The sequence below is a fragment of the Sebastes umbrosus genome, chromosome 16, assembly GCF_015220745.1.
Source record: "Sebastes umbrosus isolate fSebUmb1 chromosome 16, fSebUmb1.pri, whole genome shotgun sequence".
Taxonomy (NCBI): Eukaryota; Metazoa; Chordata; class Actinopteri; order Perciformes; family Sebastidae; genus Sebastes; species Sebastes umbrosus.
The window spans coordinates 21,692,334-21,720,234 of record NC_051284.1 but is presented as its reverse complement, the minus strand read 5'-3'; the positions used below and the strand labels follow the sequence as shown (position 1 = coordinate 21,720,234).

Sequence of the window (27,901 nt, the reverse complement as noted above, 5' to 3'; positions counted from 1 at the left end):
GTCATGCAGAGCAATTTGTCTGTAGCCTGGCACCAACACCTTCCACCTTGGAAACTTTTAACAGATATGGATGATGATACACCTTTAACTGCAATATTTCTTCTCTCTGTTTACTTATTTCTTATCAATCTAGGGTACACATCAACATGTTTGAGCTTAATGGTGAATCAGAGTCATTAGTAAACCAGAATATGAGCCAGATTTGAATTTGAGTGAACTGGTCAGACAGCCAACGGAGTGAAGCGGAGGGACATCCCTGTTTGTGTTTGCCTATTACCAGTTCCAATAGTGTCGATCAACACATTACTCTAAATGGTTAGGGATGACATGCTGGATAGTATCAGTGGTCGGTCATTAGTTTGTTTATACCAAATGTAGACTTTGTAGGACACATTTCTGTTTTCCTGGCTGCTTTACGGTAGTCCATGTTCCAACGCCACTCAACAGTCTGCTGGCATTTTCTCAGTTCAGTACACTCACAAGACCAGGAGGCAGGGAGAATAGTGAATGAATTTCATGAATTTATTTGAATATTTTACATCAGAACAACATGGCAGGTGATTCTTAACCAAGATTTACATCATCACCTGATGGTTTACTCTTATTTGCACGACGCCACAGGATATAACACGATAAAAAGCTTGTTTCAATCCAAAATGTTTACCGCATTGCTCCTAGACTTTTTATATACACGTTTTTACTCTCTTGTCATAAATTATATGTGTGTTTGTGTGTGTACCTGTATTCTACAAGTAAACGAAAAAACAATAGCATATATAAACAGGATCTTAACATCGTCCACTTACAAAAATATACAGAAACCTATTATATTAACTTCTGTGACATCAGAACAGCATTAAACGAACACAAACATGTGCTTAACTGGCTTATAAACTAATGAGACATGGAAAATGTAAACTAAAGTTAAACAAACTCACCATTTACTGGTTTAGCCATGGATGTAGAATAAGAACTGGACACCGCTCAGCCTTGCGTCCAATTTTCCAGTGGTCACTCACGGTGTTGCAGCTAAAAATCCCCCTGTGACCCAAAAGGCATTTTCCCCATAGACCACCATAATAAAAGAGATGTCTTTTAAAATTGTTGATAGGACACCTCGAACTGCAAACAAGGTCGATTCTGACTCTTTCTATTGTGAATTTTTGATCATGGGAGGTTCTATATTTGTAAAACTTTCCTCGAGCCGAGAAAAGCGATTTAAACATCTGTGACATCATCACAATGTAAAGTCCATGGGCCGAGCGAGAGAAACACTACTGTGCATATTCAGTGGGCCACATAACCCCGAAAGTAAAGAAAGCCAGAAAACTTGTATGCACCAGGTGAGCAATTCTCATTGGACTGAATAGCTGCCATCTTGTGGTCCTGTATCCAGTTCTTATAATACATCCATGGGTTTAATGGTACCTTGCAATTGATTTACATCTTCCTGGTTTGCTCTTTGACGGATGGCTGCATCCCCACTAGCCTTATCATTCAACAATGTGGAGCTACATTTCTTGTGTTTTTCTTCAGTCGTCTCTGAAATAAGCAGCGGATTAGTGGCCATGGATGAGCAGAAAATTAAATTAGTACATGCGAACCAGACAGATTAGACTTGATTAGGACCTCCAGTGGCTCCTGTAGGGATTAAATCTCAAAGGGCCCTAACACACCAGGGTTCCAGTGTGTTTCATTTGACTATGATCACATTAACACATTATAACAACTTTTAATATCTCCATGTACAATGTTTACAAAGAGAGCTTAACTACTGATTTGGGGTTTCTGTAAAATAATTCAATTCAATTTATTTTTATCTCGAGACGCTTTTTATATAGAGCAGGTCAAGACCGTACTCTATAGTTTAGAGACCCAACAAGAGATCCCCCAAGAGCATTGCATTGGTATGCTCTATGGCCAGGAAAAACTCCCCGTTTTGCAGGTAGAAACCTAGAGCAGAGGGCACACTGGCATGGTGGGCCTATGGGTGCACACTCCGCTGGTTTGTTAGGCCATGTAGATAGTTTGACATGAGTGAATCAAACAAAGAACCCATCAGTAAATTACAGTGGCAGTCAGGCAGCTATCTCAGTGAAACTGATGGGAACATTGTAGTTCTTATTTAAAATTCAGTCTCTGGACAGTGTAGACAGACGGGGATAGTTCAACTGTGACCGATGAGTCAGGCGACGGAATCAACCTGGCAGGAAGCAATTTCTCTTTTGTGTCAAATGAGGAATCGGATTCATTAGGCACGTCAGATCGGAGCACTGTGTCCAGTCAGCCAAGGCACTGAATCAGCCAGACAGTCACCAAAGTCGGTGAAGCAGAGGAAAATGAATTCAGGACTCCACATCTACACTTTATAAGCAGCCAATTAGTGCAGATATCTGTAAGACTCCTCAGCTGGATCTGGTGTTTTCATGGTTTTCTGTAATATATTTGTATTCATAGTCATGTCATGACGAGTCATGTTGTTTCTTTAATATTAACACTATAAAACTGTCAGGTCTTTGACCTAAAAGAACACAATGTCATGCAGGACCACACTACATTTAACCATTCAGGATCTAACGAAATGGATGTGATTAATTGAGCATGTACTCTTATGTCATATTATTTGATAGCAATGCATTATTGTGTTCAAGATATTAGACTGCATGGTGCTCTAAGCACGTCCATATATCATGCCACAGACGCTGGCCTCGTAAATCTTAACACTGAAGTAGAGCTGTGCACACAAACATGAATTATGCATATTCATTTTTTCTTTTTCACACTACCTACAGTGTCTGTCTACACACACACACACACACACGAGCACACACACACACATATATATATATATATATATATATTAATGCGATAAGAACTCCATATTTTGATTTGAGCATATTTTTTAATGCTAAATGCAGTACCTGTGAGGGTTTCTGGACAATATTTGTTATTGTTTTGTGTTGTTAATTGATTTTCAATAATAAATATATACATACATTTGCATAAAGCAAGCATATTTACCCACTCCCACATTGATAAGAGTATTAAAAACTTGACAAATCTCCCTTTAAGGTACATTTTGAACAGATACAAAATTTGATTAATTTGTGATTAATCGCAATTAACTATGGACAATCATGCTGTTAATCATGATTCAATATTTTTATCAATTGACCTACTTGCCCTAATATATATATACACAAACATACAACATGGTCACAATGACAGTGCTAAAATGATGATGTTTAACAGGCATAATATTCAATATGTTCCACATCTAAGTTTAGCGTGTTAGCATTTACTAATTGGCACAAAGACTGAAAGAAAAAGAGGAAAACAAATTTCCCTGACTCAGGCACCGACGGTGATGAGTTAGCTCCTTCCTGTTCTGTCTGTGGGCCATCAGGGCCGCTTGCCAGGTGAGGTTGATATATAAGGGCCGGGGCAACGCGAGCCCGTTGCCAGGTTTAGCTGTGAGTGAATCAGAAGGGCTCTCAGCCTAATTAAGTCACTGCAGCTCTTACTGTAAAGACGATGAGAGCTCAATCAGGTTATTCAACCAGTAATTCAGACACAGGCATGGGCGGACACAGAGACGGGCTTAGTCATGGCTGATTAGACACAAGCATGGATGTTCTGACAGCTCTCTTATCTGGAGAGGAAACACTAATGCTAAGATGCTAGAGGTGGTGCTGATGATTATGATGACGGGGATTCAACTATTGATCTTTAAACGGCAGCAGAGCAGATAATGGGTGTTTGTTCACTGATATAATATCGAAGAAAGGTCTTGTTTGGAATTGTATTACACTGCGTGTTCTGTGTGAAACAGGGCTGCTGTAAACACAACAACAGCGTATTGCTCACACGCTGGGAGATGACATTTTCTAAATCTTTCTTTTACTCACAGCCTTTCTTTATTTTGCAGTGTTTTCCTTCATGCTGTTTTGTTCACATATACGCTCGTATTTCCAATGGCTCTTTCTCTTGTAATGAAATTGCAAGAGCGATATGAGTAATTCCATGGCTGGATGTTAAATATAAAATGTATTGCCTTCGCCCACACTATATTCAATAATTCAGCAGCTAACATCGCCACTAGCACTTTAGTTTTTGCTCCATATAAAAGCTCAGAAGAACAGCACTGTGAACCGTGCAGATGTTGCCATTGGAGAACTACCACCTGCCCCTGCATATACTGTATGTAATGTTATGAGTTTCTAGCACTACAATAAGTTTGATTTTATGATTTTTATTAGAGTTTTGTTCTCTTTTTTTCTCACTGAGTTTAGTGATCTGGCATTCATTGGACTGTACCGATCAGAGTGCATCAATTTCAGGCAGTGAAAGTACATTTTTAGTCTGCGGCAACAAGAAAAGGTCAAGCTTAAAGAAATAGCTTGATTTTGTTTGTGTGAAATATATTGCTTCCTTGCTGAGAGTTAGATGAGAAGATGGATACCACTCTCGCATAAAGATTAGAAGCAGGGAGAAATTGCAAGCACAATGACTAACCCAGTCTCTGTTCAGGCTGTTGTCATTCACTGTTCGTACTTATATTTGCAAAAAGTAGTGCACTGTAATTCATATATAACCCATGTAATCGTGAGGATGTGCATGGCTGCCGCTAACGAAGTCAAGAGATGTATTTTCGAGCAACAAAGTCCATGTAGGGAGGAGGTCGCAGTGGATGGATGGGTCAAACAGATACAGGACTTTCACCTAGGAGACTACTGTTCATGTCCGAAGTGAAACCAAAATTCAATGTTGACTTATTTTACCTTACTATTGTTACGTAACTTATGTACTTAACTGCATAAGTTACATAACAAACATACTTATTTTAACCCAAACCATGATCTTTTCCTAAACCTAACTAAGTAGTTTTGTTTTTTTGGTTCTCATTCGTAGGAGAACGCATGGAAAATGAAAAATAACTTAGTAAAAAGACTCGATGACAAGACTCAAGAACTTTGGACAGAACCAGGCTTGCTGTGTCCGCCTGTCTTTGGTCTTTATGCTAAGCTAAGCTCTTTGCCTCCTGGCTCCAGCTCCGGAGTGGTATTGATCCTTTAATCTAACTCTTGGCAACAGAGCAAAGCATATTGTCCAAAATGTCAAAGTATAATTGAAAGGTTGTCTGCACCAGACACAGCAATATTATTGTAAGCTAGAGAGCACACAGAGAGAGCTGCAGGGCTGCACAATTCTCATGTTTTCATTTTAGTAATAGAAAAATGTTTAATCTTCCTGTGGATGATGATCTGAATTAGATTACACACAGTGAGAAAACATCAGGGGATTCATGTGCACCTTTTTTTTATTCGGTAACTGAAGTAGAGAAATGCTTTAGAAAAAGACTGGAATATGTTCCTTGGGTTTGGGTCTGGATCTGCACTGGAATAAAAACAGAACGTCCTTGGTGGACATAAGGAGGTTAGCATTTGTTCAGATATGCTGCAGCTCTGTGCTGCATCGAGTTCAGCTCCTGACGACTGTAATACTGACCTCCTAACATCATGTGAGCCAGTTTGCAGCCTAAAAGCCTGTGGTTAGCTCTTTTGAGTAGTTCCTAACTCAAGAATCAAAACCAGAAGTAGCTGAGCCTTGGGATAACCTCTGAAAAACAAGTCCTTTATCCTCCTTTTAAAGTGCATTTACAGTAAAAGACATTTGGTTTGTTTGGTGTTTATTTGTCATTGATTTAATATTCAGGTTCAATCATTCTTTGACTTAGTTTAACTGTAGAAACCTTTTAACTTGTTTTGGAAAAGCCAAATGGGCCTTGGTTTCTATAAAGGTTAAACGCTGTTAGACTAACCTTTATCTGGGGAGGACTGTCCAGCACGTTGCAGATGGAACACCTGCTGCCACGGCGCTTTGTGCAGCTCGCTTTTGTTGATCTACGACTGTTCAAATAGCTCGCACTCAACACAAAAACACAGAAACTAGCCAGAGAATATTAAAATGTCACAGATGTTTTTGAAAAACAAGCTGCTCGCATGATTTCATTTGTGATATGGAACGATGAAAGGCTGTGTGTGTGTGTGCGTGTGTGTGTGTGCGTGTATGGTACTCATTACACATCTCATATAAATACATCAATCTCAAACGGAGCCCATTTTGTCCCAAGCTGCCACTTTTTTTCGGAAACTTTCCTGAGTGTGATTGGATACGTGCTTAGGTATCAGTGTCTTTAATTACAGCTATTAAGGTCTGTCTGGACATCTCCCCCCCCCCCCACCCCCCACACACACACACACACACACACACACTCACAAACACACACATTCATTGATGAAGCCCGACTGGAGGATCAAAGTTCTCCTGCTGTTTTCCAGTCTGCTCATCCTTGCCATCGGGGAAACTCACTAATAGGCCACTGTCTCATTTAAAGGGGACATATGCTCATTGTCAGGTTCACACTTGAATTTTGGGTTTCTACTATAACATGTTTTCATGCTTTAATGTTCAAAAACACATTATTTTTTTCTCATACTGTCTGTCTAAATCTACCTGTATTCACCTTCTATCTGAAACGCTCCGTTTTAGCGCCTGTCTCTTTAAGACCCCCTCCTGAAAAAGCCCAGTCTGCTCTGATTGGCTTGTGAGAACAATATGGTGCACCTTAGCAAAGCTAGTTCTCAAGCCGTGAGTGATATATTCTAATGAGCCTGCATGTCACATACTGTAGGAAGGGGAGCCAAATCTGGATGGCTTGTTAAATCACATGTTTTCTGATCTAGGCAGCCAACAAAAAAACTGACGGGGTTGTCTTATTTCACAAATTGTGGGTAGGTAAGCACTCCAGATCATAGACTGGATATAAGAAGTGGATGTAGTCACCGTTACGTCACCCATTGGTTTGTGGACTGCCATTTTAAAGCCTCGAGATCGGCATTTTCTCTATTGCCGTCTTGGTTTTTGGCCGTCGCCATCTTGTATTTTTGCAACCAGAAGTGACATGAGGGTGGAGCTAAGTGCAACCGAGTGCTGTATAAGGCATTTCTAGGCGACCAAAATGTTACAATTAACTGTCATTAACTGAAAACACACTGTGAAAGTGTTAAAGTTCTAAGTAAAAAACACAGACTACACCCAGACTGGACAACACCGTGGTAGCGACCTGTCAATCACAAGGTAGTCACGCCCTAAAGCATCCCCTGCTTTATGGTCTATTTGACTCTAAATGGGACCATAATGTACTAAATGAACATCATGCTGTATTGAAGAAGACTTGAAACTAGCGATTGAGACCATAAACTCATGTTTACAATGTTTACTGAGGTAATAAATCAAGTGAGAAGTAGGGTTATTTTCTCATAGACTTCTATACAATCAGACTTCTTTTTGCAACCAGAGGAGTCGCCCCCTGCTGGCTATTAGAAAGAATGCAAGTTTAAGGCACTTCCGTATTGGCTTAACTTTTCAGACCCGGAGGTTGCCCACTGCTCCAGATACCCAAATGTATGTGCACAAGCACTGAAAAAGTGAGTTTTTCATGAGACGTCCCCTTTAGTTTCCTTTGAGATTAATTGTTAAACATCATGATAGAATGATGCTGCTAAATTAAACAGAAGCACGCTGTTGAGTGCAGGTCTTAATCTTTTAGAATGTCACAATTAAACATTTAATTTTGATTCAGAAATGTGCTCAATGAATAAAATGGGACGTTATTTTTGAGTTGTTAATCTAATGAATGTGCTAAACAATTCAGTTGTGTTTTCAGTCCTTTAAATTACAGATAAGCAAACTGGTTCTCTTGATGAAGGTCACAAAAGGGACAAAAAAATCTTGTGGGAGCACATTTTTATTTGGAAAAATGATGATCTGCAAATAATATTTTTTAAAGAAGTCACAGCAGGAAAAGCACAGTTGGAATTAATAACATTAATGATGCCTGCATTGCATTTAGGTGGGCCAGTTTCAGGACCTCGTCTATCGTGCACGCTCGCTCCCTAATGTTCTCCCCTCTACAAGTAAATTGTGAAATTCCATTTCATTACAGTGCACTCAGGACACCTGTGAGTTGGCCTTGTGAAGGGTTAATAGCCCCTGCCCCACCTCACACTCACCATCACACACAAATTAAATCACCTTTTGAGTTTCTTTTACCTCTGCACATGCTCGTACTCCCACTAAGTGCAGCGACAATAGCAGCCCCGGCCTACTCTGGTTAAACAGCTGGGTAATTGCAGCCATCATTTGAGTGGCTCATATTATAGCTAAGAGGCACTGTGAGTGTACAGTATGTGAGTGTGTGTTTGTTCAGTGACTTGTTGTTCAAAGTGGATGAACGGTGAGTGTTAGTTCACCGCTGTTAAGAGAGAGAGAGAGAGAGGTGGACTGCGCTACAATTTATGACTATAATTGCTCTCCTTTCAACATCAGTTACTCATATAACATCAGAGACACTAAAAATACAATAAGGCCTCTGCAGTTTGAACATATGTCCATTGTTAAAACATAATACATAATTGTTGTGATTATTCTGAACAAAAATATCTTCAGATTGTAATTGTTTCACTGATTGCTTAGATTCATATTGAGCTACGTGTTTCTGTTCAGCAGAGAGCTGCCCACATATTTCTGACACACAAAGCATTTTCAAGTAGTGGATTTCCTATAATAATAGGAGCTGAGGACATATTTTCGAAACATAAAGAAACAATTTAGTGGCTTTTTCATACTGTAGCTACAGAATGATTATACACAGTTGTGGAAAAGATTCTCAAAAGTAAAAGTCCTGCTTTCAAAATCTATAGGAAAAGTATGATAGTATTATCAGCAAAATGTACCTAAACTATAAAAACAAAAAGTACTCATTATGTAGAAAATGGACCCTGTGAGTGCTATATTATGTTATATTATTATTATTTATGTATTTATTAATATTATTATTATTATTATTATTATTATTATTATTATTATTATTATTGTTATTATTATTATTATTATTATTATTATTATTATACAAATTATAGTATAATTAATTATTTATTATAGTAATGACAATTTTACTCTACTAATGTATATAGTGTTGGGGAAGTTTGGGGAAATCCTATAAATTGCAGGCCAGTAATTTAATAATAATTACAGAAATAAATCAAATTAAATAATGATATAATTAATAAGAAAATCCCAGTCCAGTCGTTTGCTATTTAATTTAATTTATGGACAAATTACTGGGTAATTATTCGTTAATTTACTTCTTTTTTTTAAAGGACAATTACACCAATTAATTCCATGTTTATTTTTGTAGGAGGTAATATTTTTCTTTTAATTTATTACTTTTTTGGTTGCAATTTTTTTGTGTGTGTTTGAAAAATTACCTGGATAATTATTCTGTAATTTCCAACACGTACTTTACCGGGTTTTGTATGTAAAATCTTAAATGTAATGAGAAAATGTGTAAAGGAGCATGACATGGATATACTCAAGTAAATTACCAGTACCTCAAAAATGTACTACACTATTACAGTACCACTGATTCTACATGTATGCATCCGTAATGTGAGCCGGATATGAGCTTTGACAATTAATCACATTGTAATGCTGCCAAGCAGTTTTGTAGAATTGAATGAAACTCTGACAGTTTGAATCCGTATGTGCTTAAATAAGCTTCACACAGTTTGGTGGAGGTTTAGTAGATCTGTGAGTACATATGATTACACATATTGCTCCCTCTCCCCCCTTTGCAAACAAAAAAAAGATTTAGCGTCCATTGTCGTCACTAATGATCTGGGCTACTATAGCAACAGGGCTACAGGGAGAGGCCTGCTAATTAGCTGCTTCCTCATTCAGGTACGCTTCATTGGTGGACGAATGTGCAATGCATCTCCTCCGTTTGGCTCCTGTGTCTTGGCATGCATGAGAATAAGCATTGTGTAAGAGGAATAACGTAAGGAAATGTGCTGTGAAATGCTGCAAAAATAAATCATCCCACCTGTGTTTTTCAGATAACTTTCTCTCTCACCATGCGGGGAACAACTAAGATGTCATTCCACTAAACCAGGACAAGAGAGAGAGAGGTTGCAGCAACAAAATCCAACCTTCTTTTGAATCTGCCATCATTCGGATAAGGAATTACTCTTCTTCCTCAGTGCTGTGCGTGATTGTTTTCACCAGAAAACAGTAATAGTACAAAGAAAAAAAGAGAACTTCTCGCTCTTCCTTGTGAACTTCTTCCCTTTGACTCTTGACCCTTGACCTTTAGCTCCCAGTATGACCAGTCTGGCAGTGAAGCTAGACCCTCGGAGGGTACAATGGCGCTCGCAATGGAACACCTTTACGTCCCGTGTCCTGAGGACCAAACCTGTAGAGTCCATGTTGGATTCGGCCGTGACGGGCACCAGCTCGCATGGGACCAGACTGGCTCGGGTCTTATCTACGGTGGACCTGGTGTCGCTGGGCGTGGGCAGCTGCGTCGGGACAGGGATGTATGTGGTCTCGGGTCTGGTCGCCAAGGAGATGGCCGGTCCGGGGGTCATTGTGTCCTTCATAATCGCCGCTGTGGCCTCCATACTGTCAGGTGAAGCTGGTGATTTTATATTCCATATCTGCTAATAGATCCCCCGAAATGCTACACACTGTTCGTTTAAACACTCTCTTTTGTCTCTCACTCTTACACACACACACACACAAGGCTGACTGTAACATAGCATAGGCCACAGCATAAAGGTTACTTTCATTCTTATCCCTATTACACTGATATGATTTATATGAAGCGCCTTTTAATAACTATACAATTAGAACAAGGGCAAAGCCATTATACGGGCGAAGCTATAACATGAAAGGCACTCTGGGGATATTTTAGTACTACCTTAATGCTCCTATCAATACCTTCAACTCAGCCTTTCACTTGGATGTTAATGCACTGATATGTGTATCAATGTGTTGTCTGTCTCTATCTCCGTCCCACAGGAGTGTGTTATGCAGAGTTCGGCGTGCGGGTGCCTAAGACCACAGGTTCGGCCTACACGTACAGCTACGTGACCGTGGGCGAGTGCGTGGCGTTTTTCATCGGCTGGAATCTGATTCTGGAGTATCTGATCGGCACGGCGGCGGGGGCGTCGGCTCTCAGCAGCATGGCGGACTCGCTGGCGAATCACAGCATCAGCAACTTTATGATTACGCACATCGGGACGCTCAGCGGCTTGGGTGAGTGTGGACAGATGTGCGCCTGTCGACAGCTGTAGGTTTTCCTCATAGAAATATTAAGATTTGCTTCTGATTTTGAGTTATTGTGAGTTTTAGTTTCAGGATTTGATTTAATAAGAGATTAGAGGTAAACCCTGAAATTTGGTATGCATTCCTGCAGTCAGTAATAAGATAAGATAAGATATACTTTATTGTGCCAAGGAGAAATTTTGCTTGGGAAATAGTGCTGCACACAGCTGCAATCCGCTTAAAACAATACAAGACATTACAAGACGCAGTAGAAAAACAAAGTTGCACATTCCCTGAGAAAAATATACATAAATACATAGCCATTAAAAAACAAGAGAGAATCGTAAAAGCCATAAGACATAATACATATGACAAGCCTCCTTCCTGTGAACTACAAAAACAAGGATTCACCTGTTTTCTCGTTGAGTAGTGTTACAGACGTCGGGAGGACAGAAAGCTTGAAGCGGTTGCTAATACAGTCGGAATGTTTTAAGGAAGTCATGCTGTTTCATAAAAGAAAGTCGGCGTGGGAAGTAAGAAAACTGAGGATATTTACTATTCTTCTTTTGTATATCCTGCTGAGAAAAATACTCAAATTCCTTAGAAATGTCTAATACAAAGCAAATACAATATATGGACAATAGTTTATAGCTAATATAAGATGTTTCTATTTACAAGGGAGAATATGATCTCACTGGCACATTTTTTATGTTGTTGATTGCACTAGAATTGTTCTGTAACTGGAGCCTTTTACTTCTACCATCTATCTACAGATTATTATCGATCATGATGATGATGATATTACTTCATTGTCAGATCAAGTCTGAAATTGTTCTTGCATCTCAGCTCCATTTGCAACATCAGCGCAGACAAAAAAGTGCAGACAGGAAACAAGGATTCAAACATTTAACATATCATTACATTCACCGCAGACAAAATATATAAGACCCTCCGAGGTACATTTGATCTGCAATTAGGCTCCATATTAGATTTTAGGATTGACCGGTGCACAAAAGAGTGCTTCAGTCTAAGTTTATTAGATCGTGGAACCCTGTATCTCCGATTTGATGGCAAGAATTTGTATTCACTGTTCAGGACACGGCTGGGGTCAGAGACGATGTTGTTAGCCAGCCTTAGTATGTACTGTAAAACACTCATAAATACAGAAGTAAAGAAAAAAAAAAAAAATTTGTCTACCAGCCCCAAAAGACCTAAGGCGACGGAGAAAATAAATTCTTTATTTTGTACTTTTGCAGACAGATTCAATGCGATCAATCCACGATAGCAGATGGTCTACAGCTACAGTCAACTGTCAAGCAAAGATTGCTTTAAAAACTATAAACAGACATTCACCCTAGTAACCTCCAGAGAGAAAAAATCCCTTTTACTCTCAGCCCTCCACAAGAGGGTCAGAGTCAGCTCTTGTTGTGGCTTGAACCTGAGTTCTCCTGGGTTGAATGACAGCTACACCAACCTTTTGACTCAGAGAAGCGGATTTAATGAACTCTATCTTTGCTGTCATTCAGTATTATTGCTGTAATGTTTGTAATGCTTGTCCTCAGTATCATAAAAATGCCATGTAACAGACGCGTAATGTCATGTCGGAGAGATTTTATGTGTCACTGCGCTACTGTATTTGAGTGACAGTACATATTTGAAACCCTGATTTAAAAAAAATTAAAATAACACCATCTGGGAAATCATCCAACCCGTATCAGATATTTTTTTCCATGGAGCATCCGAACGATGTTTCACTGTTTATCTTGGAAATCACGTCATTATGGAAAGTAACGGCGGCAGTAGCATCTTGGATTTCTAAATGATTCATGCAACACAGTGTTCCAGGTCATAAACTGCACCATGAGGGGAATGCCTGCTAATCTGATGTAACACTATATCTGATGTGTGTGCCAGCTGTGTCCATCTGGGTGACACCGCCCTAACTGTCTCTTCCTGTCGGACAATGACAAAGCGGTGGTAGTGGTCACATGATAAGCAGCACGGGCCAGCTGTTCCACACCATAATGGAAAAGTTAATGTTTTCCTTTTCCTGCTTGAGATAAACGGCTGTTTCGCCACACCTCGGCCGGGGAAAGTGTGGAATTTAGCTCAAAATGTGACTCATTAGTTTCTGTGTGGCCGACTGTGTGTATTTATAGAGTTCCTGTGTAAAATGTGCACTGTTGAGTTGGGTTAAATAGTCATTATTGATATTGTTCAGTGTGTTAAATATAATGCCTTAGTGTGGTTGACAGTTTACCTGACAAAAAAAGGTTTGGTGATGTTGCAAATATGTATATTTCCAATTTTGGCACCGATAAGACAAATTAAAAACTCTTAGAAAGTCACTTTTGATGTTTCAAGAAAATACCAGGGTTTGGGGAAGATGACCTCCTGGCTATCTTACCAAAGTATTCATTCTTATGCTCACTGCTAACTCTTTAGCATACACTGTGCTGAGTGACTGTACGAGCACAGTTTGAAGGGGCTTTTTAAATGGTCCATAGTAGTCGATAATGGTCTACTTAGTTGAGCTTAAACATTCATTCTTTACTTCAGAAAACATATCAACATGAAGTCCAACTTATTGTTTCTGAAGCTTTCAATTTCCGGCAGTCCCCAGCGGTAGCAATTTGCTCAATGAAACGCCAACTAACTCGATCGATTGTCAAAATAGTTGCCGATTAATTTAATAGTTGACAACTAATCAATCATTGCAGCTCTATTATTTATTGGCTCCAGCTCCCATTGGCAGTGATGGACAGGCTAATTTCCGCCCTGTTCCGTCATCTCAGCCACAAATTACATCTAAGGAGCACTCAAACATCATTCCAAAATAGTCTGGACCAAGTTTGAAGAGCGACTGAATAAGTAACAGATATAAAAAAGAAGTAATCACTGTAACATTTTCACTACTTTCTACTGTTTACTAACCCAGTTTTCCAGCGTGTTTGTGATGTCAAACGTGACGTACCAGGAAAAAACCCCAGAAAGACGTACTGGCAATGGGAAATGAGTCTATTGCCTATTTTTAGAGGGTTTCACACGTTTAAAAAAACTCACATATACAAGCACATTTTTGTGTGAAAAGGGTTTAAATGAGCAGCTACATTTGCTGAGGAAGGTCATAAAATGTGGTTGAAAGCCTTGAGAACAACTGTGTGTGGGGATTTCTTCTGTGAAGCAACTATTTAGTTGATAAATGGAAAACAGCTGAAAGTCTTATGATCATTTACCAGGCAAAAATGCTAAATATTCACTGGTTGCAGCTTCTCAAATGTGAAGAGTTGCTGCTTTACTCTGATTTTCATCATTTCATAGTGAATATCTGAAGGTTTGGGACTATTAGGCAGACAAAACAAGACATTTTAAGATGTCACCTTAGGCACTGGGAAATATATATAAATTATTTTATAAACAATTAATTGATTAATAAAAAAAAAATCTAAAGATAGAAAATGATCCTTACTTGAAGCCACAGATCAGTTATTTTAGCCAGCTGTGTTTTTTTGCAAGCACATTAGCATCACCCAGCACCACCAAGGTGCTTAGGTTTCACAGGTACACCGTGTACAACTATAATATGTGTGTGCTGATCCTTTAGGTAAAGGGGAGCAGTCGTACCCGGACCTGCTGGCGCTGCTGATAGCCCTGCTGGTGACGGTGATCGTCGCTTTGGGAGTGAAGAACTCTGTGGGCTTCAACAACGTGCTGAACGTCATCAACCTCATCGTGTGGGTGTTCATGATGATCGCCGGGCTGTTCTTCGTCAGCGGAGAGAACTGGGACAATGGGAGATTCCTGCCCTTTGGCTGGTCGGGGGTACGCACACACACACACAGACACACACACACATGTAAACACACATGCACACCTAATGAGTCACAAGTAAAAGTTGATTAAAGGAAGACACCCCAGGTGAATTGGGTAAAACATTTAACTAATAGATACCAACATGAAACTTCCCCAGGCGAGGCAATTATTTTTTGTGTTACAAGTTTTCTGAAATGTTATGTTTAAATATGCAAATTAGGAATTATCTTATGAAATATGTGCTAATTTACATACATTTCCAGAACAGAAATCTGCACATTAGATGAAACCAGGTTCAAAATTCTTGTTTGATTTTGTTGACATATTAGAGCCAAAGATTTTTACTGAGGGGATTTTGAATATCTCTTTTAATCGCTCCATAAATCAGAAAATACTGTCAAAAGGCATAAAAAAAAAAACAATTTTCGCCATGTTTTTAGGAATAAAATGTTCTATAAATCAGGCTATGGATGATATATGAACAAACCTCTGTCAAAAAATTCAGAATATAGATAGGTATGAAACCGGAAAGTTTGGTGAATGTAAGTGTTACCAAAGTAGAGATTTCTGGCTCAGAGTATGAGAATAAAATAATTTTGACAAAACAGCCTTTAAAGATTATGTATTGTAAAATGTCATACTTTTTGATAAGCCACCACAGGTGAATAAGGTAAAATTGTTTAACCATGAAACTCCCCCAGTTGATTACTTACATTAAGACAATCATTTTTTTGGATCACAAGTTTTTGGAAATGTTAATGTTTAAATAAGCAAACGAGGCATTGTCTAATGTTAACTTCTCTTGCTTCTGTTGTGTTCCAGGTGATGCAGGGTGCAGCCACCTGTTTCTATGCCTTCATTGGATTTGACATCATTGCTACAACAGGAGAAGAGGCCAAGAGTCCCAACACCTCCATCCCCTACGCCATCACTGCCTCACTCATCACCTGCCTCACTGCCTACGTCTCTGTGAGTTGCACCTCGAAGACCACAGACACGCTGCGTGCACAAACACAAACACAAACAATACATGCCTCATTTGTGTTCCCTTTATTATTATTCAGTGGCACGAGGATGCAAAACACTTAATCTTGTCGCTCAAAGTGTCGCCGCAGCAACACAGCTTTCATAGCTGATTTGAATGTTTTTTTGGCATGCACCGTGTGGTAATGAGGTGAGATAATGACTTGGCTCACTGACGCTAATGTTAGAAAATACAACTTTTATTCCACAGATGAATACGATCACATTGCCTTTGGGGAGACAGCAGGCTACAATCACAGATTAGAATTCACACACCCACATAGTTTTTTTTTTTACAAATATTTTGAAACAAAAATAATGTAATTGAATCACTGGATAGAGAACAAAACAGAATTTTAGTTCACGTTTCACCATGCTTGTATTTTCATCATTCTCCATCTTTATAAGTTACCTTCAAGTTCTTTATCAGCGTACTTGTGAATACAGACTGAAAGTGTTTCCCCAAATTTTGAGAAGTGTCTGACAGAAGGACGGAGAGATCAAACATCAAGATGCTGCACTCCAACTGTGTGTCTCATAACGGATCTTTACGTATTCAGCTCGCACACCAGACCAGATTTCTGACTTTGACACGTTTGTGCTGGATGCTTGTTGCTATGGTTACCGTGTAACGGCGACCTATCAGGAAGGAGAATTTTTCGACATCGCCTGGGGCCAAAGATTGCATCAACTTCAAAACTCCAACTACTTCTCTTTGAATAGCTCGTCTTTCTCTCCGTCTCCCAGTCGCATCTCTTTCTCCGAATAACCCGACAAAATCTATTTTCCCAGCTCCTCTTAATCTCCATCTTTCTTTGATCTGTTTCACTCTGTACACATCTTGGAATAACTTTTTTTTTGCTCCCATCGGGATCCTCTAGCTGCTGCAGTTTAAGATCCAGAAATACTTTAATCATTAAGCACATTACATGACGCATCTTTTCTCCGGTGGGCTTTGGTTTAACAGTTCACTTGAGTCCAAAATTGTCAAAATTAGTAGAGTTCTTCCTTCAGTGCTCCCCCCTGACTGTTTTTCCATGTTGAATTTCCTCACATCCGTGCTCTTAAGTGGGCGTCAGTCCATAACATCCACTAAAGAGGGCAGTGTGGGAGATGCTTTTGGGAAACCCTCGTTCCCGGTGGGGAGTCACATGAATGTGCGAGCTGAAAATTAGCCGACAGTGAGCTAAAACGGGCGCAGTAGGATACCGTTTGAGATCCGCTTTGCTCTCCCAAACAAATATGTCAAACCAGGATTTGTTGTTAGGATTCCCTCTAGATTAGTACAGCCCCCTCTGACTGGTTCACACACGCTGTCGACCAGCCTGTGCCCGTAATGGACGAAGGGTTAAAGGGCATCAGGCTACTACAGAAGGGGGAAAATGATCTCTGTATTTCCCTCACTGTGAGGGTTAGCCTTTTTTAATACCCTCCTGCAATCTGTTCAAGCACATCCCTCTCTTTTGCAGCATGGTATCTGTGACAGATGGCCCTGCATGGTTTCACACGTCAGACGTGAGGATCAAAATCACGTGCACACACACACGGACACACACACACAGTGAGAGAGAAGCATGACGAATGAACACTTTGCATGTGATGCGATATCCTGAACGCGCTAGCTGTGTAACGCTAGACTGTGCGAATGTAGCTCAGCACATGTCAGTATTTAAAGCCTGAAAGTTTATATGATTACAGCATCAGTCAAATTATTCTGATGAGGTTGATCAAACAGTCTCACCACGGGGTATATTTAGCATTAATGAACAAACTCTCTGTTTGTGTTCGACCCTCTTCCATCCAGGTTTCTGTGATCCTGACTTTGATGGTGCCCTACAATGAGATTGACACGGACGCCCCGCTCATGGAGATGTTTGCCTTGCACGGCTGTATGTTCGCAAAGTATATCGTGGCAGTGGGCTCCATAGCCGGACTCACCGTTTCCCTCCTGGGGTCCCTGTTCCCCCTGCCCAGGGTCATCTACGCCATGGCGGGGGACGGCCTGCTGTTTAAGTCAGTCCACACTGTTATTTAGTGGTCATTATTTTTCATGTCGTGTGCAACTAAGTCTTAATTGACTCGTTTTTGTGTGTGTGTGTGTGTGTGTGTGTGTTTAGGTTCCTGGCCAATGTGTCTTCCTACACAGAGACCCCTGCTGTCGCCTGCGTGGTGTCGGGCTTCTTAGCCGCCCTGCTGTCCCTCCTGGTCAGCCTCAGAGACCTCATAGAGATGATGTCCATAGGAACCCTGCTGGCCTATACCCTGGTGAGTGGATAATGATGGTGGACACATCTATATAGACCATATGGGTACTTGCAGACTCACTATATTTAGCTCAATGTGTTACAGAGATTTATTCTGAGACACCTACGTTTGCAAAAAAATGTAATTCCTTGGCATACTGTACGTCTGATTTGGCAAAAAAGGCTCTTTGAAGGAGCTTTTAATTATTGTGCAGAGCAGCAGGGATTTTGCTGGGAAAACTAATCCCTCAAACACATGAATCATACAGAATTATGAGATAGCTGTAAACATACATAAACAGCAGGTCTTAGCTGGTAGCCACCGGTGCTGATGCATGAATGAAATGCTGATAAGCAGTCAGAACTAACGCAATGCTCCATATGCTCAGTGACTGCAGTATAATTAAAGAAAAATACAAATAATCAAATTGTGTAAATTCTTCAGAACAAATCCCTTTTCTTATGGGAAGAAGTGATTACTAAGAAAAGCACTTTTAGGGGGGGTGTCTGAGCAGTTTCTAGAACAGAAGTGCTCGCCATCCAATCGTCAAAAAATGCAATTCTTGCAGAAATCTCCAAATGTCAAAGGTTTTTGAAACCAAATCACAGCATGGCTTTTTCTATGGTGTTCCTCAAGGTCTTGGTGTCTTAATGTGGTATTTTCGGAGGGAATATTCATCATTTTTATCAATTCACGAGTGGTAAAAAATGGTTAAATTAGCACCAAATCTGTGTAACATGTGGTATCTACTCAAAAATTGCTACAGCAAATTATGAGATATAGCATGGGAATGGCCATCATATACTTCTATCATAATGCTCTAAGCTCTTATACACTCATTAAGAACAATTTGACACATTTGACCCAATTTATCTTCAGGTTCTTAGTTTTCAGATGATGTACACCACTTCTATGTGACATCTACTGTTGACCTGCTATCTCCCCCTAAAGACCCCCTGTACCCCCCCAAAAAAAGACATAAATCGGTCTATGCAGGTCTCCAAGGGTTAAATGAAACAAATTGTTCCCCTTCCTGGTCTGCAGGTAAGCCTGTGTGTCCTCCTGTTGCGTTACCAACCCGAGAGCGACATCCACGGCTTTGTGAACTTCCTCTCCGAGGAACAGAACAACAAGAAAAAGGAGGGCGTTCTGGCCGAGTGCGAGAAAGACGCCTGCTCACCAACCAGCGAAGTAGAGGAGTACGGAGGTACGGCCACGAACACCTGCGGAGCCAAAAACCTGCCGTCGCTGGGCGACAACGAGATGCTGATAGGCAAACCAGATAAAACCGCCTACACCGCCAGCCACCCGAACTACGGCACCGTGGATATGACCACCGGCATCGAAGCAGAGGAGTCGGAGGGCGGGGTGTCCCGGCGGTTGAAGAAGCTCATCGGACCGCGCTACTACACCTTGAGGATCCGACTGGGCCTCCCAGGAAAGATGGACAGGCCGACTCCGGCCACGGGGAAAACTGTTACCGTGTGTGTGCTGCTCCTCTTCATTTCCATGTTTGCTTTCTGCTCCTTCATCATTTTCGGTGAGAACACATGAAAACATTTAGACAGGTATTTACATTACAGTGTAACCACAAATTAATTGTTTCTTCTTTTCTTGTTTCCTCAGGAGCGACCTATATTGGGGAGGGTAGCTGGTGGGCTTTGCTGCTATTATTCTTCTTCATCCTCTTCCTCGTCCTGCTCGTAATCATCATCCTCCAGCAGCCAGAGAACCCGAAGCGGCTGCCCTACATGGCGCCCTGCGTGCCCTTTGTACCTGTTTCGGCCATGCTGGTCAACATCTACCTCATGCTTAAACTGTCTGCCATCACCTGGATACGCTTTTCAATCTGGTGCATCGTGGGTAAGAGAGCCACCGTCTCACCGAACGACAGTTTGTGTCTTTTATTGGCAGATTTTAAGACAGGATTTGTGTCGTCTCTGTCATCCTGGACAGATGGGGTCTCGCCATGTTTTGATCTTAAACAATGGAGTGAGCCAGTAAAATCTAGTCTCACTTACTCGCCTTGTTTTTTTTATGGAAGAACAAGGAAGTCTCATTTCACTTTTATTTCCTGCCTCAGTTCTATCTGTCTGTACATCTGCATGTGTCTGTGTGTTGTGTGTGTGTGTGTGTGGAAATGCTCGGAGTATATAGTTCAACTTACCATTTCGTCACATCCATGTATTTTTTGCTGCTTATGTAAAGACAGAATGAATGCAGACTGATGTCCAGCAGAGCTGTTTTTGTTCGTAAACAAACACCGGTGGGCATCTGTCCTTTTTTTGTTGCCATGAGTAGGATTGCTGGATTATTCTGACTCACTCAGAGTGGGATGAGTTTTTAAAAGTTGAAATTTTTCTCTTTCTCTGGGCTTTTAAATTTGTTTTTTGGTATTTTTCGACCTATTTTCCCATGTTTTTGTAGCTAACTGACTAATAAAGACAATTTCTGAAATTGGTCCAGTATTGAGGGAGAGCGCTGTAGACAGCAGTTGCTCACGGGCTGCAATATGGTGCATCGGAGCTGGCACCGTCATTTACGTACACTAAAAGTGCTTGTTTTTGCCATGACAGGCTCTGATTGTTATTATAAGTCTCGTTCTGAAATCTGTCGAGGTGACATATTGCCGGAAGACAACGGTGGAATAGTGGAACACATCCATGGTGGAAACACGAGTACCAGCCGGGCAGAGTTTGTTGTGTTGGAGTACAGAAAGCGTTTTTCAATGTCATGACTGAATAGTTAGATGATTTCAACAATGGAGTTTACAGATATTCAGATTTCACAACGAGACTTCTCCTTGAGCGGGACTTATACACAAAACCAAACAGACAGGCTCAAGCGAAAGGTAAGAAAAACATTTTATTTCTCTGTAGGATCCTTTTCATAATGCTGTCAGACACTTATAATAACAATCTGAGCCTGTCAGTGGAAAAAACAAGCACTTTTAGTGAACGTAACGTTACGTTGACGATGCTCACTTGCCCTCGCAGCTCGTTTCGCCAGCCTTATCCTTCAATACTGGACCAATTCCAAAAACTCTTGTCCCCGTTACTCACTTAGACACATTGGAAAATAGGGTCCAGGTTAAAGCTCTGCTGTAAGCTCTGGTTATGTTTGAACGTCCGTACATGTGGATATTTGTGTGTGTTCCCTTCAGGTGTGATCATCTACTTCGGCTACGGCATGTGGCACAGCACGCTGGAGATCACGGCCAGAGAAAACGAGGTGCACGCCTCCACCTACCAGCGCTACGACCACGGCGTGGACGAGGGCTTCTGCGGTTTCGACGACGATTTCTACCCGCCCACCACCGACGCCTGGGGTGCCCCGTCGGCGGGGTCGGGGCTCACCCCGCCCCCTGAGGCGAAACCCGAAAGTGACGGGGCGCCGTCGAAAGGCGGAGGCAGGACCATTGCCAATCACGGCCTCGCGGAGGAGGATCCGATGGATTTCTGAAGGGACTGACTCTGTGTTACCCTGAATGTACTGCCTTGTCTGCTGCCTGGGGGGAATGGGAGGGGAACAGTAGTGTGAGTGCATGAGTGACTGTGTGCGTGGCGTGCGTGTGTGCATGCCTGCATGTGTGTGTGTGTGTATTTGTGTGTCTAACCCTTGGGCTAGATAGTTTCTCGGCAGTGGAACGTTATTCACTTTACTCCACCACGCTTGACTCCTCAGCTCACACAGCAAATTAGGACGTCAAGGTCAAGTGTATTGTCACAGTCACTTGTTACTCACTTACTTAGTGGAGTCAACAATCCCCCGCAAAACCAAGGCCAGATAGAAAAGTGCGGACGCAGCAGGAGATCACAATGTTTCATGGTTAGCTGCACTGTGAACCATGAAACATTGTTTACAGAGCTATCTGTTAACTGAATTTCTAAGAATTTATGGGACATAGGAGAGGAGAAGGTGATGAGTCAGATGAATCAGCAGCTCTCTTCCTGTTTCAACACAGACAGACAGGAAAGTTAGATGACAGCATGCCAAGCCCAAGCTATTTCCTCTGTACAGGTCTGACTTTTTTCTGCTCATTTTTTTTTCAACAGACAGGAAAACACATGATCTCATAAACACAAAAAAATTGCTTATAAATCAAAAAATGTCCCCTTGGCCCCTAACATCTAGCCCAAGGGATTCAGGTCTGGACTGGGAAGAGGGTGTTGATGTTTTCTGTTACAAATAGTACTTGGACTTTGCTTGCAATAGTGCCTTCATCTACTGTGTGTGTATGTGAGTTTCTGATTATGTCTGTTTTCTACTTTAATTTTGCCTGTGTATGTGTGTGTGTGAGGGTGTGTGTGTGCAATCAAACTCCACCTTTTACATTCATGTCTGTGTGTGTGTGTGTGTGTGTGTAGATATAAAGTGTGTTCTTCAGGTTGTTTTACTGTGTAGGTATTTGTTCCGTTTTTTTGTTCTTCCCACTCTTTGCCCCAGCATGAAGCTCAAAATCAATCCGCCCGCAAAAAAAAGCAGCTCATGGTGCAATATACTGTAACACATGCTCGTCGGCTCATCGGCGTACCCAAATAGAGGTAGAGAGTAGAGGGTGTAGCAGAGACAGAGGGAGAACAGGTTGAATCCTAATTGACAACCTGCATGGTTTATTGTGATGAATGTCTTATTTTTTTTGTGCTTGTCTCTCCGTTGATGCAGTCGTTGCTGTTTACCAGCGCTGGGAAGGAATTCATTTTCAGTTCATTCAATTCAAGAAATGGGTTTTCTGCATAGTTTGCATCTTTTCTCCTCGACATAAAAAAGACAAACAATTAGGGACTGTATAAAAATTATTATTATTGAGGATTTTCTTTTTCTTATTGCTGAAGGGACGATAGTTTGACATTTTTCGGGAGAGCGGGTGAGGGTGATTTAAAAGGGACATGTCATGATAAACTAATTGTTTTCAATGCTTGTGCACATACATTTGGGTATCTGGAGTGCCAACCAACCCACAAACTCTGAAATAAGAAAAAACTATCTGTTTTTTTGTGGGCTGCCTAGATCCGAAAACATGTGATTCAACAAGCCAATCAGATTTGGCTCCCCTTCCTATGTCACATGCAGGCTCATTAGAATATATCACCCACAACTTGAAAACTGCCTTAGTGGTAACTTGGTGTAAAGGTGCACCATATTTTTCTTGAATACAGGGTGAATACAGGTATATTCAGACAAACAGCATAAGAAAAATAATGTTTACTATTTTTTTTTTACACTTTAAAGCATGTAAACATGTTCTAGTAGAAACCGAAAATACAAATATGAACCTGGAAATGAGCACGATATGTCCCCTTTAATATTTTCTCTTCTCCCAGATTCTTATTTAATTTTAATTTTTGAGTTTTACTTGTATATTGAGTGAACTGAAATACAATCCCTCCTCTTCCATGTCTCTGCCTTTCTCCTCCCCTCCTTTGCTTTTAACTCCTGTCCTTCTTTCTTTACATCTTTGTATCCTCTACTTCCACCACTCCTTTGCTCTTCCAGGCCAACTCTTCCTTCATCTATTTCCCACCTCACCTGGCTCTTGATAGTCATCCATCCATGTCAGCAGGGACTTGCCACTCTAAGTCACAAGTGATCGAGCCGGGATTGGTTTTCAGTCAGGATTTGAAACAGTAATCTATTCGTGGCCTGACTATACATTAGCTCCAGTTTCACTTCAGGGTGTCTGCTATCTGTCGTCTGATTTGTCTCCGGAGCGTTTACTCCTCTCCCTGTGGTCCGGCCCAAACTAGTCTGAGTGAACCTTCCTGTTGCCCCTACCTCTTCATGTAGCTAGTGTTGAAGCCCCACTCTTTGCATGTTATCTACACTGTTGCTGCACCCCGAAGAGATATTGTGAAAATCAATCAAATCAAAGTGTGTGGGACATGTAAGCTAATGCTGCCAGGGTTAGGGGTTTGATTCTATACTAAGAATGTATGCACTCATGGCACTGTAAGGGATTTTGGCACACACCAAATAGCATACTGTTATGTTATGATGTTGAGGGTGGGGGCACTTCTACAATAGCTGCTGCTGTATGCCCCGATCGTCCTCCTTGTCCTCTTGCCCCCTGTTGCTGCATCTGTCCCTTCCAGGGAAGCCTTATTTGTCTAATGCACTAAATCTAAGGATGCCACGCTAAACCCCCACCCTACCTCTGCTCCTCCTACATCTATCCACACTCCAAAAAAATATCCTTCATGTAGTAATGTGCCCTTTGGTGTCGTCCAGTGAAATGATTGTGATACCCAAAAAACAGCCCGCTATTACCAGGAATTAACGCTTGTATTGGACGATTCTGCAGCTCGCTAACGCAGGAAATAGTGAACCTTTCTGTAGTGTTCTCTGTATCTTTTCTGTAAATTTGGATGGTATACTGACTTGGAGTACTTTCTACAGTTGAAAGTTGCACATGTTGTATATTTTACAAGCTGATTCCAGTATTTTTAAACTCAATATATTTCAATTTTAACATCTTTTGGCCAACAATAAAAGATGTAAATAATGAATTCAATATTTCATGTAGCAAAAATAAACTTTGACAGAAAATATCCAACACGTACTCAACCCAACTCATCACATACCTACGCTTTGTCAGACCCCTTGGCGTCACTTTTCGATCACAGTAAACTTGTGCTTAACTTTGTGAATCAAACTAAAACACTTGCTTAGGTGCAGGCAACAAAACCACTTAGTTAGGTTTAGGAAAAAACAACATGGTTGGGCTTAAAATGACGTGAAGTGAAAATGTGACTTGACGAGAGAAGTATAGTATGGACTTTCTTTTTGGTGTCTGGTCAAAATTTAAAACCAACAATTTAATTATTTCTTTTTTTTTGCGTAACCATGATCTTTCCTCTACTAATTCATTTGTTTTAGTTGCCTAACCTTAACCATAGTTCTGTCAGCCAACTCACATGGAGGAAGGGATTATGTGAATCTACTCTAGAATATGTTTGGCATAAGGAAACACCAAGCTCAGCAGAGCAGGGAGTGGGGGAGGGATGATAATAACCAAAACCATAATATGATATTAACCACATTGTAGCTGCTATGCATGGGTGTGGTAGAAATAGATATTTAAAAAAAAAATAGTGTTGCCATTGAATGTAATCTGAGGTTTTGCAGAATTGTCCAATATCAACGTTCTGTCTTGTGATAGTGTTTGGAAAAAAAAACAGCACATCCTAAAACATTTGCACACGATATCTCACACACATCCAACAGATATATTCCGTTGTATTACTATTCAGCCAAAATAGATCCCCTTCCAACTCAGCCAAAAGAATCCAGCCGTTTTGCATTCAAAGCCAAAACAAGTTGGCGAATTCAGCTGTTGCCACTCTTGACACTGGACTGTACAGTCAACTTTCTATATAATCTGCTCTGTGCGTGTGTATGCATACGAGTGCGTGAGTGCATGTGTGTGTGTGTTCTATGCCTGCGCCTCAATGTGACCGTCTGGTGAATGTGTAGCATGCCCTCATGCACGAGGCCCAGACTGTAAATGTTGTTACTTGCATGTGGTGACTGATCGCTACGAGACATAATAGAACACTAAACCAAACCAAACGCAGGCTTAGTTCTTATACCTGGGAGCGTTGGCCTCTGTGCTCTGAGAGGATTTAACCGGCGTATTACAACCGAATCCGCTCCAAAAACATCATTGTTCAGGATCCTTACCAGTGAACTGAACTGAAAGCTGTTGCATTCACTGCACACTTCCTATCATTTCTATTCAGATTCAAACCCAAACCTTTCTTATACTTTACAACTCACTGTTATGTTAAATGAATTCTATGAGCTAAAAGAAGATTATCTGCTGGATATTTCTAATCTCCACACCCGGGTATGTGAACCAGGGCTCCGTTTGAAAAGGGAGTAGAACATGTAGCAAAACACACAGGATGACTCCTCTCTCATCCTCCCTCAACCACTTACAATATGCCTACTTCCTGTATATCCCTTCTCTGCAAGCCAAAGTCCACAATGTTTGTTTACTTTTCACATACAGGAGACTGTAGTTTCTTCAAAGTGAACACTGAACAACAGAGCTAACCATTTTTCTTCTGCTAATAAGCTACTAATGTTAGTTTATCACAAGGAGACTGATTTTTTTTTTTTTCTTAAAGCGGACATATCGTAAAAAAAACTCACTTTTTCAGCGCTTGTACACATACATTTGGGTATCTGGAGTGCCTACCAACCCACAAACTGTGACATAAGACGACCCAGTCAGTTGTTTGTGGGCTGCCTGGATCAGAAAACATGTGATTGAATAGACTGGGCTTTTTCGGGAGGGTTCTTAAAGAGACAGACGCTAAAACGGAGCGTTTCAGACAGAAGGTGAATACAGGTACATTCAGAAAGACCATATGAGAAAAATAAAGTGTTTTTTGAACAATAAAGCATGTAAACATGTTCTAGTAGAAACCCAAAATACAAATATGAACCTGAAAATGAGCATGATATGTCCCCTTTAAAATCCTAGTTGCTAAGTATTTCATTGAAAGTATTAGTCTAGACGTCATTGACTACAGCAGATCAGTTTGTCCAGCAGTGAAAAAGTACAACATTTGAAGGAGAAAAGTATTTTTCTACAGCTATCTCCCATCCACAGGCCCTCCTCGGGTAGGTGTGCACAAAAGAGCTGGGTGGAGTTATCAGCCTTCACTTTCTGTGTTTTTTGTTTAATCACAAGGAGGCCTGGGAGAAACTGCTAAAATATATTTTTAACAACCGTAGTCTCTATAAACCTTAATCCTTTCCTTTGAAGGATTACGAAATGGTTGCTCTAGACGTCAATATGACCGTAGAAGGTTTAGGAGTAGGAGTACAGAAAAACATGCAGAAACTATTTTAATACAATTCTATAAAGGGTAAACTACAAGCATAATCAAATATTGCCACTATTGCTTTTAAAGTCAGCTACTATTTGTTTATTTTGTCTCGGAGAAGGCGTGCCATGTTCTTCCTGTGCTCTGTGTTCGCTGTGGCCAAGTGTCCAGTCGGTGCGTGTCGGACTTGTTGAGATCGGCTTCTCTCGCAAACAAACTAGATATTCCTTTACTCTTCTGTATATTTTGGCACAAAGCTGTATAATGTAGTTGTTTTTTATGTTATTTTTTTAATGGTTTTCTTCCATATGTGTGGTTATTTTGCTCCTGGGTGCACTGTTTTTTGCTGAGTTGTTGATATTGCTTCCATGCAACAATGAAAGCTATTTATTGCAAATACCAAAAAGAGGTTTGCTCGTTTTTTTTTAACATTTCCTGCTCTGACTATTATACATTAGGTTCAGTCACATTTACACATTTGAGAAGGTTATGCACGCATTTGACCAACAGCAGACCATCTTGACGGGACTGACCTTGAAAGGAACAGAGAGCCAAAACGTTGTCCAAAACAACATTAGTTGTGTTGCATCATCCACTTAGGTTGGTGCCCAAGCTAGCTACTGTAGCTTACTGAGCTAGCTAGCTTGGAGAGGTATTGATACTGACTGGCCCAAGCATATTCCTGGCTGGCTAGCATGTTTGCGGTATGCTTGGCACGTCCATAGTTTGCAAAATAGCCCTGCGAGTAGTCACTACGCCACAAAACTTCTAGCACCACCAATGCATATTAAAGGTTCCCTGTGGAGTTTTTGACCACT

General features: G+C 40.8%; 1 protein-coding gene across 3 annotated transcripts in view; it reads left to right on the top strand.

Moving 5' to 3' along the window:
* slc7a14a (solute carrier family 7 member 14a) overlaps positions 1-25,801 on the top strand; it is a 34,497-nt gene extending 8,696 nt beyond the window's left edge. For all 3 annotated transcript variants that reach the window (XM_037746937.1, XM_037746938.1, XM_037746936.1), the window contains exons 2-10: positions 9,960-10,531; positions 10,924-11,160; positions 14,774-14,991; positions 15,805-15,951; positions 17,810-18,018; positions 18,123-18,270; positions 19,294-19,789; positions 19,876-20,112; positions 21,413-25,801. In XM_037746937.1, the coding sequence (XP_037602865.1) occupies positions 10,225-10,531; positions 10,924-11,160; positions 14,774-14,991; positions 15,805-15,951; positions 17,810-18,018; positions 18,123-18,270; positions 19,294-19,789; positions 19,876-20,112; positions 21,413-21,711 (2,298 nt within the window). In that variant the 5' untranslated portion in view covers positions 9,960-10,224 and the 3' untranslated portion in view covers positions 21,712-25,801. The remainder of the gene's footprint in view (positions 1-9,959; positions 10,532-10,923; positions 11,161-14,773; positions 14,992-15,804; positions 15,952-17,809; positions 18,019-18,122; positions 18,271-19,293; positions 19,790-19,875; positions 20,113-21,412) is intronic.
* Positions 25,802-27,901: the final 2,100 nt, after the last annotated feature.